The sequence below is a fragment of the Lagenorhynchus albirostris genome, chromosome 1, assembly GCF_949774975.1.
Source record: "Lagenorhynchus albirostris chromosome 1, mLagAlb1.1, whole genome shotgun sequence".
NCBI lineage: Eukaryota > Metazoa > Chordata > Mammalia > Artiodactyla > Delphinidae > Lagenorhynchus > Lagenorhynchus albirostris.
This window is the reverse complement of record NC_083095.1, coordinates 132,688,551-132,704,840: the sequence shown is the minus strand read 5'-3', so window position 1 is coordinate 132,704,840 and position 16,290 is coordinate 132,688,551. Positions and strand designations below refer to the sequence as shown.

At 60.0% G+C, this 16,290-nt stretch overlaps 2 protein-coding genes across 3 annotated transcripts in view; one reads left to right on the top strand and one right to left on the bottom strand.

Annotated features, from left to right (window-relative positions):
• CSPG4 (chondroitin sulfate proteoglycan 4) overlaps nt 1-16,290 on the top strand; it is a 37,580-nt gene that overhangs the window by 16,246 nt on the left and 5,044 nt on the right. For both annotated transcript variants that reach the window (XM_060154570.1, XM_060154580.1), the window contains exons 2-8: nt 4,841-5,004; nt 6,498-10,019; nt 11,393-11,875; nt 12,208-12,384; nt 14,020-14,218; nt 14,298-14,432; nt 14,532-14,698. In XM_060154570.1, the coding sequence (XP_060010553.1) occupies nt 4,841-5,004; nt 6,498-10,019; nt 11,393-11,875; nt 12,208-12,384; nt 14,020-14,218; nt 14,298-14,432; nt 14,532-14,698 (4,847 nt within the window). The remainder of the gene's footprint in view (nt 1-4,840; nt 5,005-6,497; nt 10,020-11,392; nt 11,876-12,207; nt 12,385-14,019; nt 14,219-14,297; nt 14,433-14,531; nt 14,699-16,290) is intronic.
• The window catches only part of SNX33 (sorting nexin 33), a 40,720-nt gene continuing 29,925 nt past the window's right edge, over nt 5,496-16,290 (bottom strand). The window contains exon 3 of the mRNA XM_060154625.1: nt 5,496-5,575. Within this exon, the coding sequence (XP_060010608.1) occupies nt 5,537-5,575 (39 nt within the window). The 3' untranslated portion in view covers nt 5,496-5,536. The remainder of the gene's footprint in view (nt 5,576-16,290) is intronic.

Genomic DNA, 16,290 nt, shown 5'->3' with positions numbered 1-16,290 from the left:
CTTCGCCCCTCCCTCCGCAGCTGGCTGGTGGGGTGCCCCCTCCTCACTCTCCTGGATCCTGTGCACAGCAGCAGGCTCACTGCCAACATCCTGCCTTTTCTGTCTCTCTTGGTTTTTCCTCCCCCATCTCCTTCCTCAGGCCTCCGTCTGGATCCCTGAGTTCAGTCTTTGTGGAGGAGGGGGTCTTTATGTCTCATTCTCACTTTTACTGCCTTTCTCAGGCTTTCTGTATCTCCCAGGTTAGTTCTCCTCTTCCATCCCCGTCGCTACATTATTATATTTGTGCGTGAATGAATGAATGAATGAATGAATGAATAATGGTTCCCAAGTCTCTCCCCATCCGTCTCTCACCTCCTGCTCTGCCTTGGTACCACTGGATGTACCTTCCCCACATCCTCACGTCCAGGTCTCCCACCACCCACCCTTGACTGTGGGGCCAGGCACTTTCCACCGGCCATCCTGCCGGCAGCTCTGGGCTCCCAAACTTTCTCCCTTATAAAGTCAGGCAGCAGCAGACACCCAGGAATGCTGCCGCTGCCCGTGACGCATGCCGGCTCTGGGGCCGCCTGGCTGCTCCCAGGCAACCAGGAATGTGGTGGGAGGGAGCGCACAGAGATTGACTGCCTGGGGTGGGGTGCCAACAGGTGGCAAGGCCAGGAGCTGCAGGCTTTCTGCTTCTCTCTGTCAGATTGCTTCTCCCCTGGAGCCTCAGTTTGTCTGTCTGGTAAGTGGAAGCCAAGTACCCTACTGCAGACAAGGGCCACAGAGAATCTGATGTTGTGGAACCCATCACCAAGGAGCGAGGGTCCCGGGGCTGGGGAGGCACGTCTGGCTCTCTGGACTGTTCTGGGGCAAGGGCGGTACTCCCAGTTACAGCCGGGATGGGACAGAGGGAAGAGGGGGGCCAAAGACCAAGAGAGGGAGAGAAGAGGAAAAGCAGAGGCAGAGACAAGGGAGATGTGGGACAGAGACGGGGAGAGAGACAGACTGTTCAGCCCCAGGGGTTCTGAGGACCCAGAAGGAGCAGGGTCTGCAGCAGCCCCAAGACTGGAAAGGCACTCATGCTTGAGACCCTGCCCCTGGCCAGCCTGGGAGGGAGAGGGGAGCCTGAGAGAGACTGAGAGGCCAAAACCCCGCTGATAGGCAGAGGGTTGAGCGCCATGATGGAAGTAAGCCTCATGTTTGGGGTCCCCCAGGGACAGGGACCAGGTCCCCATTCATAAACATCCTAGGAGTGGCCCAGGGAGCCAGGAGATGCCAGCATAACCCATGCTGTGCCAGAGGGTGGCTTGTTGGGGGACCTTGGCCTAGGCTTCATCCCCCTGTGTGAGAAAGGGCCGCAGTGGGGACGGATACAGACTCTTTCTGTGCCCCCAGCCCTCCTCTCAGGAAGAGGGATGGAGCGCCCACCCTGGGCCCAGACAGCAGCGCCCTGTTCGTGGGCAGGAAGGGTGGGAAGCTGTGGGATTCTCCACCTTCAGCAAACCTCTCGGGTGGATGGGTGCCGGGTGGGAGGGGCTGCAACCCTCCAGGAACACACTGCCCCTTTCATGGAGCCAGGCACAGCCAAAGTCATGGCGGGCGGGCACCGAGGGGCAGGACAGGCCTGGGCACAATCACTGCTCTGTCCTGGCAGCTCCCAGCCCACACGCATACACATGCACAAGCACACAGCCTTATGCAAACCCAAAATACACTCCCAGCAGCCACCCACACACTTGCACACACATGCAAGCACACATCTACAGCCCCCTGGACATTCAGCTGTGTATCCTCTTCCAGGCAGAGAAACCCATACCTGTGGCACTCGTCCTGACCCTCCTACTTGTCCCCCAGACCCTTTGGGGCATCCTGCCCCCCCCCATGCCAAAGGCCTGGAGCCACCCAAGCAGTCCACACCATTAACCCTCTGCACAGTCACATTTGAGAGCAGACCCAGACCAGAAAGGGACCTCCAGGACTAATCCCCACAGACAGGAGGAGGAAAGAGTGGGAAGGAGTGCCCATTTTACAGAATGGTGACACTGAGGCCTGAGTTGGGCCCCTTCTTCTGGCCCAGAGGGCAGCACACACAGCTGCTGCAGGCCTGAACTGGTGTTTTGATGAATCATGGGTCTTCTTGGCCCAGGAGAGTCAAGGACAGTTCTCCAGGCAGTAATGATGCCTCCCCTCCTCCCCCCACTGCCCTGGCAGCCCTCTCAGACTGCTGAGCCTGGTGTGGCCCATGCTTCTTTTCTCTCTACGCCTCTGTCTTCAACATTTCCAGAACCTGTATGTCCCTGCCAGTCTCTTGTCCTTGCTTCCCTCTGAGACTGCCCATTTCCCTCCCTCTCTGCTCCTCTACTCAACCCTCACGTCCCCCAAGAAGGCCTCCGGGATTGACTCCAAGCTCACGACTTCTTTATCCTGCATCCCCTCTCCATTCGAAGTCCCTCTCCAACTGTCCCCCTGCCCCCAGCCCAGAAAAGGGACTCTGGGTTCTTACAACTGCAGCCCATCAGAGACAGTAAGAGAGGCAGCAGAAGGAGACCAGGAGGTGGGGGGAGTGGCACTGTCAGAGTTTCCAAAATCCTGGCCAGCAAGGCCTCAGAGGCCTCCGTTGGGGCGAGGGGGCTGCCCGGCCTGTGCGCTCCCAGCAGCACAAGGCAGCTTGTGTGAGCCCTTTCCCGCCTGGCCCCGCAGGAAACAGCAGGGCTCAGCCCCTCAATGGGCCCATTCAGCCCCCAGTTCTCTGGAAAGAACCTCTGCTTCCTGTCACCCTCCCACTCTGACCTGGAGAACCAGGCCTAACAAGCTGCTACTCTCCCCTGCTGGGAGGGTGCTGGAGGCAGGTGGTTCAGTAGTTAGAGACAGCCAGCTACTTAAGTTCCTGCCTGCTCCTCTGCTTGACTGTGCCCTGACAGGTTGACATCCACCTTTAGCAAAAGGGAGTGTGGGTGCGGGCTTGTGCTCACTCCCACACAGGGGAAGCAGTGGGCCCCCAACTCCTGCGTGGCAGGCAGGTAAATGTTTAGCAACAGACTCTCCTGGAGACAGGGAGCCCTGATTTGCAGTGTTTGCCTCTTGCCGTGGTATAAATATTCTCACTGGGCAACATCACCTGGCTTGCAAAATTCCTGAAAATGTAACAATCAGCTCTTGCCAGCCGTCCTGAGTTCCTACGTGCCACCGTGGTGGCCCCACCCTCCGGGGCCACCTGCCCCCACTCTTCGGCTGTGGCTGCCCTCAGCTTAGCGTGCTGCGTTTTGTCCTTAAGAATCGATGATCTTGCAGGTAAGGCACCCCCGTAGGTGCCTGCCAGCTGCCAGTTCCCTGGTCTGTCCCTCACGGGCACCGAGGTGTCCTGGGCCTGCTGGGCTGTGTCCGCCTGGATGGTTTTGCAGTTCTCCTTTGATTCCTTTAGCTTCCCAGACAAGGCTCTGGTGTTGCCAGCAAGTGCTGGCCAGAGGGGACAAGTAGAAGGGACTTCAGCTCAACCCCGGGGGGAAGAGCGTCATCCTTCTTGGACATCCCTCCATCCCTCCAGGCTGTGTTGGCTGCCCTTAGGACATACACGTCTGGGACTCCTCCAGTGGTTGATGCTACTTCTTCAGGTGCATGTCAGCTGGCTCAGGCTGCCCGGGGACCAGCATGTGTATGGCTGGTGCCAGATCATTCCTATCAAGGCCATCAGCCTTTACTCACTCTCACCGGATTTAAGAGAAGCCCAAGGCGGGGTGAATCATCTCTGTAACCCATTCCCGTCTCCCCAGCCCTGGGTGTCAAGTGGGGAGAGTCAACATCATATTTGGCACTAAACTCCACAAAAGGAATGGACCAGAAATTGTGGCATCAGGTTAGAGGCCAAGGGAGGCTAATTTGGGGAAACTGCCTGGAGGGGGTGACAACTTAAAAAGAGGAGGTGTCCCTACCCAGGGACCCCTGACCCTGGGAAACCCCAAATATGACCTCCTGTCTTGGGAGGCCCTCTGGCCTGCCCATCAGGCCGTCATCCCCCTCCCAGGCCTTGTCTTCAGCCTCAGACCGAGGCTTGAAGAACTCAGCTCTTGTCATCCCTGACTTCCTGGCCATGGTGGAAATAAAGGGGCCGGATCTGACCACTCACCGGGGACCTTTACTAGCTAAGCAGCAGGAAGCAATACAGGGTGATGGAGGAAGTTGGGCCCATTTTGGGTCCGGCACTGCACGTGGTCTCCATCTAGCCTCAGAGCCTTTGCTCTTTGATGGACTCAGGCCAACAAGCGGCCCCCCCTGAGCCCCAAAGACGGCTGGGAGCATGGCCCAAGAGAGATGCAGGGATGGGTGTGTTGCCTGACTTGCCACCACCAGAGCCCAGCTGTGGTCCCAGCCAACCCAGGGGCTAAACCATACGGGCGCTTAGAAGGAATTTGAGCAGAGATCAGTTTGGGTAGAGGTGGTTCTCCTAGAGCTTCATTCCTGGGGGTTTTGACCATCGAGCCAGGTGATCAGGCCAGTGACCATTTCCCTTTGAGCCAGACCCAGGATGGAGATTCCTCTGGGGCCCAGGGGAAGAGAGCCAGAGCTGCCAGAGACCTCTGGCCCCAGAAACCTCCGAGGAAGAGACCTGAGATGCTTGAAATGCTGGGTCTGGCCTCCTTCAGAGCCAGGGTCTGGGCTGGACACAAGGTGAGGCCGTGCCTTCTGGTGCCAGGACCAAGCAGGTGCTGGGACCAGCTGAGGTCACGGGAGAGCGCCACATAGGAGAACCGTGAGGGTGTACCAGCATGCAATGCCCTCCCTGCAGCCCACCCGTCCACCCTGCAGCACCTCTCCTCCAGGCAAGGGGCTAAGCTTCACCACAGCTCTCTCTGTCACACAGCCTCCTTCTTCGGAGAGAACCACCTGGAGGTTCCTGTGGCCATGTCTCTGACTGACATAGACCTACAGCTGGAGTTTTCTACGTCCCAGCCCGAAGCCCTGCTTCTCCTGGCGGCAGGCCTGGCTGACTACCTCCTCCTGCAGCTCCACTCTGGACGCCTGCAGGTCAGTGACATCTCCCTGCTGGATTCCTTCTCTAACTTTGAGTGGCCCCCAACCGGCTGTGTGACCTTGTGGGAGTCACTTTTGCCTTGAGGTCTCAAGTTCCCCACTGTGAGATGGACAGAGCATCCCAGAAGGTGTGACTTCCTCGTGAACCAGCTCTGCCCTCCTGCCCTCTAGCCACACTTCTCACCACGACCCCTGGCCGGTCCTTTGTGTCCTGACCACCCTGGCTGCTTTCAGCTCCCTGCCGCCTTGTGGTCTCTCGCTTTGGCTCACTACACTCCCTCTGCCTCGTGCAAGCCTCGCTCGTTCCCTGCACCTGCCTAACTCCAGCCTCTCCTTGAAGTCTCAGCATGGGCATCCCTTCCTCACCTGGACTGGGTCCCCTCTCCTGGGTCCCAGCACCCCCGTGCGCTCCTCTGGCGTAGCACCAGTCACCCTGATTCACCACGGTCTGTCGATGATGGAACGGCCAATACTGCCACAGCTTCCTCAGTTTTCTGTTTCATCCTTCAAGTCACCACAAGCTTTATTAGCAAAGAGTCTTCTGGCTCTCTCTTGAGGCTTCCCCCTAACCATGAAGAGTTTGAGAACATGAGGTCTTAGTCCAAATTTGGGGGAGCCATCTGCTTCCACACCCCAGGGGAGAGAGGCCTCTGGTTCTCTGAATCCCTCAGCTGCTTTCAGTCCATCTGATGCTGCCATTGCTTCTCACTGCCACAAGGTGTCACTGTTGAACATGGCCTGGTACAACCTAGCACTGATGCTCTTCCTCCCTGCCAGGTATATTGATGCCACACCCCTAGAAAGGTGCTCCGTACGTGGACTCTCAAGGCCATACGTTCTTAGTGCTCTGCTCTTTCAGCTTCCGTACCACCCATTTTACCATCTGGTTGTGGGAACACCACACCAGAGCCAGCTCTGGTGTCAGTGTCCTGGGGACAGAACCATGTCTCTCTTCTCTCCCCAAGGACCTCCCCTTGGACAGGTCAAAACACAGATCATCTGATTGGGCTCCCCATTTCTGAACAGTGAGCCTGGCTGCCTCAGTGACCCCACGGTGTTTTGGTCTACTTAGGGGGACTCATCAGGGGATTCCCAGGTGCCCGTTGTGCCAGGGGAAGAATCTTCCGTATTCCAAGGTGATTTTTCTAGCACCTCTCACCCAAGGAAAGAGGGGAGACATAAAGGAATCTAGGCTGAATCTCTAGGAAAGCATCTTGCTGTATGACAGGTCTGTGTGGGCAGGGACCACATCGGATTCACATCGGGGTCCCCTGAGCCCATCCAGGCCCGGCACAGAGATCACTTTGGTGAGTGTTTGGGGGATGCGTAAAGAGATGGCAGGAAAGGGAGAGGAGTGGCGTGAGAAGCCTTTGTCCTAGGCCCTCTGCTCTGGGGACCCCAAGTGTGGGGGACCAGTTATGCTTTTACTGCAGAAGTGATGGATTCAGTGTGCCTCCCCCATCCCCCATTCCCCCGTCTCTCCTCAGGTCAGATTTATCCTGGGCCAGGAGGAGGTGAGGATGCAGACCCTGGCAGAGACACTGCTGAGCGACTCCATTCCCCACACTGTGGGGCTGACCGTGTCAGACAGCTGGGCCTTGTTGTCAGTCGATGGGCTCCTGAATGCCTCCGCCCAAGTCCAGCAGGCCCCCCTGGAGGTCCCCTATGGGCTCTTCCTGGGGGGCACCGGGAGCCTTGGCCTGCCCTACCTGAGCAGAGCCAGCCGACCCCTGCGGGGTTGCCTCCACACAGCCACCCTCAATGGCCGCAACCTCCTTCGGCCACTGACCCCAGACGTGCCTGAGGGCTGTGCTGAGGAGTTCTCTGCCGGTGATGACGTGGCCATGGGCTTCTCTGGGCCCCACTCACTGGCTGCCTTCCCTGCCTGGGGCACTCGGGACGAAGGCACCCTGGAGTTTACACTCACCACAAGGAGCCGGCAGGCGCCCCTGGCCTTCCAGGCAGGGGGCCGGCATGGGGACTTCATCTACGTGGACATATTTGAGGGCCACCTGCGGGCTGTGGTGGAGAAGGGCCAGGGCACCGTATTGCTCCACAACAGTGTGCCTGTGGCCGATGGGCAGCCCCACGAGGTCAGCGTCCACGTGGATGCTCACAGGCTGGAAATCTCCGTGGACCAGTACCCCACACGTACTTCCAACCGTGGGGTCCTTAGCTACCTAGAGCCACGAGGCAGTCTCCTCCTTGGAGGGCTGGATGCAGAGGGCTCTCGCCATCTCCAGGAACACCGCCTGGGCCTGGCTGTCAACGTCTCCCTGCTGGGCTGCCTGGAGGATCTCAGCATCAATGGTCAGAGACGGGGGCTCCGGGAAGCCTTGCTGACTCGCAGCATGGAGGCTGGCTGCAGGCTGGAGGAGGAGGAGGAGGATGCCTACGGCCCATACGAAGCTTTCTCCACCCTGGCACCTGAGGCTTGGCCGGCCATGGAGCTGCCTGAGCCCTGCGCCCCTGAACCAGGGCTGCCTCCGATCTTTGCCAATTTCACCCAGCTGCTGACCGTCCGCCCGCTGGTGGTGGCCGAGGGCGGCACAGCCTGGCTGGAGTGGCGGCACGTGCAGCCCACGCTGGATCTGAGCGAGGCCGAGCTGCGCAAATCCCAGGTGCTGTTCAGCGTGAGCCGTGGGGCCCGCCACGGCGAGCTGGAGCTGGACATCCCGGGTGCCCAGGCACGGAAAATGTTCACCCTCCTGGACGTGGTGAACCGCAAGGCCCGCTTCGTCCACGATGGCTCCGAGGACACCTCCGACCAGCTTGTGCTTGAGGTGTCGGTGACAGCTCGGGGGCCCGTGCCCTCCTGCCTTCGGAGGGGCCAAACGTACATCCTGCCCATTCAGATAAACCCCGTCAACGACCCGCCCCGCATCATCTTCCCGCATGGCAGCCACATGGTGATCCTGGAACACACTCAGAAGCTGCTGGGGCCGGAGGTCTTCCAGGCCGATGACCCAGACTCCGCCTGCGAGGGCCTCACCTTCCAGCTCCTCGGTGTCCCCGCCGGCCTCCCTGTGGAGCGCCAAGACCAGCCTGGGGAGCCAGCGACCGAGTTCTCCTGCCGGGAGCTGGATGCGGGCAGCCTAGTGTACGTCCACCGCGGCGGGCCCGCCCCGGACCTGACGTTCCGGGTCAGCGACGGGCTGCAAGCCAGCCCCCCGGTCACGCTGAAGGTGGTGGCCGTCCGGCCGGCCATTCAGGTCCGCCACAACACGGGGCTGCGCCTGGCCCAGGGTTCCACTGCACCTGTCTTGCCCTCCAACCTGTCGGTTGAGACAAATGCTGTGGGGCAGGATGTGAGCGTGCTGTTCCGACTCACCGGGGCCCTGCAGTTTGGGGAGCTGCAGAAGCAGGGGGCGGGCGGGGCGGAGGGCACCGAGTGGCGGGCCACACAGGCCTTCCACCAGCGGGACGTGGAGCAGGGCCGCGTGAGGTTCCTGAGCACCGACCCGCAGCACCGTGCCGAGGACACCGTGGAGAACGTGGCCCTGGAGGTGCAGGTGGGCCAGGAGACCCTGAGCAATCTGTCCTTCCCAGTGACAGTCCAGAGAGCCACGGTGTGGCTGCTGCGGCTGGAGCCTCTGCACCCCCAGAACGCCCAGCAGGAGGCCATCACCACAGCCCACCTGGAAGCCACCCTGGAGGAGGCAGGCCCGAACCCCACCGCCTTCCACTATGAGGTGGTTCAGGCCCCCAGGAAGGGTAATCTTCAGCTGCAGGGCCTGCGGCTGTCGGACGGTCAGAGCTTCACCCAGGATGACCTGCAGGCTGGCCGGTTGACTTATGGGGCCACGGCACGTGCCGCAGAGGCAGTCGAGGACTCCTTCCGTTTCCGGGTCACAGCCCCGCCACACTTCTCCCCACTCTACACCTTCCCCATCCACATCGGTGGTGATCCGGACGCCCCTGTCCTCACCAACGTCCTCCTCTCCGTGCCTGAGGGTGGCGAGGGCGTCCTCTCTGCTGATCACCTCTTTGTCAAGAGTCTCAACAGTGCCAGCTACCTCTATGAGGTCATGGAGCGGCCCCGCCACGGCAGGTTGGTGTGGCAGGGGGCACAGGACAGTGTCCCCGTGGTGACATCCTTCACCAATGAGGACCTGCTGCATGGCCGGCTGGTCTACCAGCATGACGACTCTGAGACCACGGAAGATGACATCCCCTTTGTGGCTACCCGCCAGGGCGAGGGCAGTGGTGACGTGGCCTGGGAGGAGGTACGGGGTGTCTTCCGGGTGGCCATCCAGCCCGTGAATGACCACGCCCCTGTGCAGACCGTCAGCCGCGTCTTCCACGTGGCCCGCGGTGGGCAGCGGCTGCTGACCACCGATGACATGGCCTTCAGCGATGCTGACTCCGGCTTCGCTGATGCTCAGCTGGTGCTGACCCGCAAGGACCTCCTCTTCGGCAGCATCGTGGCTGTAGATGAGCCCACTCGGCCCATCTACCGCTTCACCCAGGAGGACCTCAGGAAGAGGCGGGTCCTGTTCGTGCACTCGGGAGCCGACCGCGGCTGGATCCAGCTGCAGGTGTCCGACGGGCAGCACCAGGCCACAGCGCTGCTCGAAGTTCAGGCCTCAGAGCCCTACCTCCGTGTGGCCAACGGCTCCAGCCTTGTGGTCCCTCAAGGAGGCCAGGGCACCATCGACACAGCTGTGCTCCACCTGGACACCAACCTAGATATCCGCGGTGGGGATGAGGTCCACTACCATGTCACAGCTGGCCCACGCTGGGGGCTGCTGCTCCGGGCTGGCCAGCCAGTCACAACCTTCTCCCAGCAGGACCTGCTGGATGGGGCCATTCTCTACAGCCACAACGGCAGCCTCAGCCCCCGTGATACCCTGGGCTTCTCTGTGGAGGCAGGGCCTGTGCACACAGATGCCGCCCTACAAGTGACCATTGCCCTAGAGGGGCCGCTGGCCCCACTGCACCTGGTCCAGAACAAGAAGATCTATGTCTTCCAGGGGGAGGCGGCTGAGATCAGAAGAGACCAGCTGGAGGTAAAGGGCTGAGGGCGTGAGCAGGGGTATGGGCCAGGTGAAGGGGATCCTTCCCTCCAGCCTTCATGCCACGCGTGCTTAGATGGTTTGGGGTGTGCCTGTGGTGGCTTCTGGGCCAGTGTGTGTATGTGCCTTAGGTATGTAACTGTACATGTGCATGTTGGGTGCCTGAGGGTTTCTGGGGAGTTTATTGTACATACGGCTGCCTATGGGTTACGTGTTCCTCCACGTGTCATGTGCACGCATGTACATGCTGTGGCCAACCATTCAAATTCCTGGGCCCCACCCAGACCACAGACTCTGATATGGAGCCTGGGAATCTGTATTCGAACAAGAGTAGGCTCTCTGGAGGATTTTAACAGGTACAAACTTTGAGGACTATAGGCCTTGAAGACAGGCTTGGTTGCCCCCACCGCCCAGCTCCCATGTCCTCAGTTGTTTTTTTTTTTTTAATATTTATTTATTTATTTTTATTTTTGGCTGCATTGGGTCTTAGTTGAGGCATGCAGGGCTTTTGTTGCGGCTTGCAGGCTTAGTTGCCCCGAGGCATGTGGGATCTTAATTCCCCTGACCAGGGATCAAACCCACGTCCTCTGCATTGGAAGGTGGATTCTTAACCACTGGACCACCAGGGAAGTTCCCCATGTCCTCAGTTCTTTCCCCAGACCTCAGACCAGGCCTCAGGGTCTGGACAGGGCTGCTGACCACCCAGGAACCTCACAGAACAACCACAGGCCATCCAGCAGACCCATTGCCTTGCTGTGCAACCTCACACCAGTTGCTTGCCCTCTCTGGGCCTTATTCTCTTACACTGCCAACTTCTGAGCCTCTTGTGGTTCTGACTGTCTGGACTTTAGGGCAGACTGTGACTAAACATGTCTGTTGTCGGGAAGTCTTCTGCCGGGAGAAGGCAGCATTTGAGCCAGGCTTTGAAGAGTCTGGGATTTAATAGCAGAGAATGAGGGGACAGTATTCCAGGCAGAGGGACAGAACAGGAATGTGAGTTTGGGGGTGGTGTATAGCCTTTTATGGCTGGACCATCAGATGAGGAAGCACCTTCTCTCCAGGCCCTAGACTGGGCTAGGGTCTGCAAGCTGCCTGGGGCCTGTACTGTAGGAGTCTGTGTCGCTGAGAAGGATGGGGCGCCCTCTTGTGGCAGTAGCGTGGCAGGGGGAGTCAGTGTGTGTGTGTGTGTGTGTGTGTGCGCGCGCACATGTGTGCGACATATATGTGTCTCTGTCCAAACATTTGTGTGTGGAGAGACTGTATGTCCGTGTCACTGAACCTGAGGATGTGTGATTGTGTACGTCGCCGAGGGAGTGTGTACCTCAGAGGCTTCAACAGCCTCCTTCTGTGACCCCTCTCCTAACCAGGCAGCCCAGGAGGCAGTGCCACCGGCAGACATTGTGTTCTCAGTGAAGACCCCACCGCGCTCTGGCCACCTGGTGATGTTGTCCCACGGCGCCACGGCAGCCGAGCTGCCCAGCCTGGACCCTGTGCACAGCTTCTCTCAGGAGGCGGTGGACGCGGGCAGGGTCCTGTACCTGCACTCCCGCCCTGAGGCCTGGAGTGATGTCTTCTCCCTGGATGTGTCCTCAGGCCTGGGTGCGCCCCTCGAGGGCATCCACGTGGAGCTGGAGGTGCTGCCCGCTGCCATCCCACTGGAGGCGCTGAACTTCAGCGTCCCCGAGGGCGGCACCCGCACGCTGGCCCCTCCGCTGCTCCGCATCACGGGGCCCTACTTCCCCACGCTGCCGGGCCTTGACCTGCAGGTGCTGGAGCCACCCCGGCATGGGGTCCTGAAGAGAGAGGAAGGACCTCAAGACAGGACCCTCAGCACCTTCTCCTGGAGAGAGGTATGGTCAGGGAGGCCCAGGGTGCAGCCCAGCTCTGGGGGCAGAGTCTGGGGGTATGCACAGATAGGAGGCAGGAGCCCGCATTTACAGAGCACCTCATCTCACCCTCCCTCACTGGCAGAGAGAGATGAATGTCCCCATTTCCTCCACTCCTTCATTCCTTTGCTCTGGGAGAAATGATTGTCCCCATTGCCACCTGCAGAAACTGAAGCTCTGGGGGAGTCAATCTCCTCCTGCACCCAAAGGCAGGGCATGAAACGTGCTGGGCCTGAGACCTGCCATGGGTCTCAGGCCTGCTGGGGCCTGACCTCTAGCCCTGGGCCTGCCTGCAGGTGGAACAGCAGCTGATTCTCTATGTGCATGACGGGAGCGAGACGCTGGCAGACAGTTTCGTCCTAGTGGCTAATGCCTCAGAGATGGACCGCCAGAGCCGTCCCGTGACCTTCACCATCACCATCCTGCCTGTCAACGACCAACCCCCCATCCTCACCACAAACACAGGCCTGCAGGTGAGAGCATTCTAGGACCACCTCCCACCTCCCCTCACAGAGAGAGGCCAGCACATAGCTCCCCGTCTGTGAGCCTCAGTTTCCTCCTCTGTAAAATGGGGATCCTGCCACATGCCTCACTAGGTTATTGGGAAGAGAGAAGAGCAACTGCACTGAAAATAGAACACAGGTGTGGGGCTTTATCACTGGACACTTATAAGTGCAATAGACAGCCTTGTGAATGGACATGCTTGGTCCTGCTGTTCCCTGGACTCACCCTCATCAGGAAGCTTTTTCCATGGCTCAGGACCAGGACTCCTGAAGAAAGCTCTTTCAGACCCTTAAGGGTGGATTCCAACTGCTCTCTACTCCCACCGCCAGCAAGTGAAGGCCACCGCTTGGCTGGCCAATCCCCTGCCTCTTACGCTACTGCAGAGTAGTGGTGCTGCCATCCAGCAGAGGTGGAAGTTGAGGCCCAGAAAGGTGACGAGACTTCTCCAGGGTCACAGTAGAAGTCACTGGTGGAACAGAAAGGGTGTGGCTTGACCAGGGCCGCACAGCAGGGTAGCAAATGGGCAGGGCCTTGAATGCTGACTTCTAGAGTGTGGACTCTGGGTCAGCAGCAGCCATGGAAGGTTTCAAAAGAAGGCTGACTTGGGCTGCCTGTGACGTGGGGCTCTGGGAATCTTTGGTCGTGTAGGATGTGCCTGTGGAGAGCAGCCCCGTGGTGGGGAGGCCAGCAGAGGTTAGGTTTCAGGCTGAGGGCTGCCCTGGACCCACAGTCAGATGGTGCTGTGTAGCACTTCAGCCACCAGGTGGTGCTGTCCACCGTGTTTGTGCCAGGAGCCCGGTGCTAAAGCCTGGCATCTATGCCTTGCCGCCTTCTTTCCAGAGCTCTGGCTGAGGTCAGCCTTGGTGGGGGAGGGAATCCGAGAGGGCTCAGTTTTCCAGGTATGGGAGCCCCTCCCCAGTACTGCTCATAAGTTGCTGACGCAGCAGGACCTGTAACAGGACCCTTGGAACAGGAACAGGATCCTGCCCTGCTCGCAGGTGGGAGGCTTGAGGGGGGATCCCCTTCACTCTGAGCGTGGGGTGGGGCTGCCTGCCCCCAGGAAGCCTTCACCCACCTGCCTGGGGGCTCGTGATTGCACTGGAAACACCTGGGCCCCCATCCCAGTGCTGCAAGACCCTGGCCTCTCCAGCTCACCAAGCCTCGCGCCCCATCCCTCACCAGGAAAGGGAGCCCATTTCTAAGTATCCTGGGCAGACAAAAATCACGATTCCCATCGTGTGCCAGCCCCTGCCCAGACTCACCATGGAGGGTCTGAAGGGAAACCCCTGCCCTGCCAGTGAGCCACACTGAGCAGCACTTTGGGTCAGGGTTGGGGATCTCTGGGGAGGGGGTGAGAGCTGGGGTCTTCTTGGGGTTCATGAGCTGGCCTTGACGGACAAGCAGGACTAGAGCAGATGGAGAGCAGGGAGCCTGGGCGTGGGAGCCCTGGGCCAACAGGGGAAGATGAATGAGGTGGAGGGCCCTTTGCGCAGGGGAGCCCAGATGGCAGTGTGGTTGGAGCCCTGATGGTGGCCCCAGGGCCAGGGAGGAAAGAAGTGGGTAAGCTTGGTGGGGGCAGAACCTTCGCACGCTTCTATCCCCAGATGTGGGAGGGGGCCACTGTGCCCATCCCTCCGGAGGCCCTTAGGGGCACAGACAGCGACTCAGGCCCCGAGGACCTGGTCTACACCCTTGAGGAGCCCAGCAACGGACAGGTGGTGCTGCGGACAGCGCCGGGCGCCAAGGTCCACAGCTTCACCCAGGCCCAGCTCGACGGTGGGCTCGTGCTGTTCTCACACAGAGGTGGGTGCCGAGAGGTGGGGGTACCCCAAGGATGGGCGCCGGCGTGGGCCAGCGAGACCCAACTCCACGTTTGTCCTAGGAGCCCCGGACGGAGGCTTCCGCTTCATCCTATCTGATGGCGAGCATACTTCCACTGGACACTTCTTCCGGGTGACGGCCCAGAAGCAGCTGCTCCTCTCACTGGAGGGCAGCCGGACGCTGACCATCTGCCCAGGTGGGTGTGCCATGCCAGGGGCAGGCTGCCTCCCCAGCAGTCACAGGCCTTGCCCTGCCTCCTGGTCAGAGGCTGACCGTCCCCTTTTGCCTCTCGCAGGGTCCATCCAGCCACTCAGCAGCCAGAGCTTGAGAGCCAGTTCCAGCACAGGCATCGACCCCCACCACCTGTTCTACCGTGTGGTACGGGGGCCCCGGCTTGGCCGGCTATTCCACACCCAGCAGGGCAGCACCGGGGAGGCCCTGGAGAATTTCACTCAGGCAGAGGTAAGGACCACTCTCTACAGCCACCGCTTAGACTCCATCCAGCGTCGAGTGGCCCACTCTGCCCCTGGACACACATGTAGACACGGGTACCAGCTCCAGCCTCGTTGGCAGCCACTCCCTGGGGCTGCCGTGGTCCAGGTTCTGCATGCCCCGCCCTCCAGGAGCTACCAGGCTGGTAGGGCAGATGGGGCTTAGCGTTCCAGGGGGAGGAAGAAGGATGCGGGGAGTCAGGGCTATAGGGTCCCAGGGCAGGGATCAGGTTCTGGGGCTTGGCTTCCAGAAGGAACTGCTGTTGGACCCTAGGGGGCTGGAAAAGGCACACTGCATAGGGGACCCTAGACAATCCAGTGGCTGGTGAGGGGCAGTGTTTGGTCTGGAGGGAATAGAGTTTGAGATAAAGGCAGCAGTTGGGCTTGTGGGCAGAGGTGTGAGCCTGGGGCTCAGGTCAAGAGCCAGCCAGAAGCAGAGTGGGTCCTGAAAGCAGACGAGTGGACAGAAGCAGCCGAGTAAGTCAAGCTGGGAGTGGAGCTGCCATCCATCCGTCGTGGCAGCTTCAGGACACAGCTATCCCAGAGCACAGCAGAGGCCACCAGCCGTGGGAAGAGGCAGGCCTCTAGGCTGCCTCTGCTGGCATCACAGAGCTCTCTGTGCTAACTGTGCCAGTGGGGCCAGCAGCCATCGCTTAAATTAAGGCCCCTTCTAAGCGCAGGAGGTACCAGGCATTCCAGGGCAGCCTTGGATCTCCCTGAAGGCCGAGTGGGGTGGGGGTGGTCTTTCAGGCATGGGGAAGGAAGTAACTTTAACGAGGGTGGGAAGATTTCTCAGGTCGCTGACATCAACATCCCCCAGGCCTGGGTTCTCTGTTCTCCCAGCTTCTGCCATGGCTCCCTTCCTGCCCCTCCCCACAATGAAATATTGAGCAGGCTGCAGCAGCTGTGCACCTGAATCCCTGGGAGGCTTTGTCATCGGATGCCCAGGAAGGGGGAGGGAACAGGATGAGCCCTTCAGGCCCCTCCCCCACCCTGCAGTGCTTCCCTCACACCCCAGCAATCTGAAGGACTGAACTGAATGGCCACCAGGGGGCCAGGCTGGCAGCGCCCCCCCCCCCCCCCCCGGGGAAGCTGGGAGGAGGCTTCGTGGCAGACACACCCTCCCCCCTTGGAGAAGTGGGCAGGGCAGGACTGGGTGGTATCTGACAGTGCCACTGTGCCACAATACTCTGAGCTGGGTAGGGCAGGGACCAGGTGTCCCCATTTTACAGATAAGGAAACTGAGGCTCACGAAGGTCAGGTGACTCTATTTAGAGCCCATGGCTAGTAAAAAGCAAAACCAGGGCTATGCCTTCGGACTGCTAGTCCAAGATTCTTTGACCAAAGGACACTACTGATTCCCAGAGGTCAGGGACCCCTCCCCACCTTGCCTGTGACTTACTTCATCCCCAGCCAGACACCTCCCACCCACGAGTAGCTCCTGTACGCAGGCATCCCGGCTGTCACCCCCACTCCTGAGGGTCTCCGTTTCCTTCCTGCCCACCCGTCAGCCTGAGCCAGAGGTTACAGCTGGCAGTCCTTGCGGGCCACAGCTGGCCCACA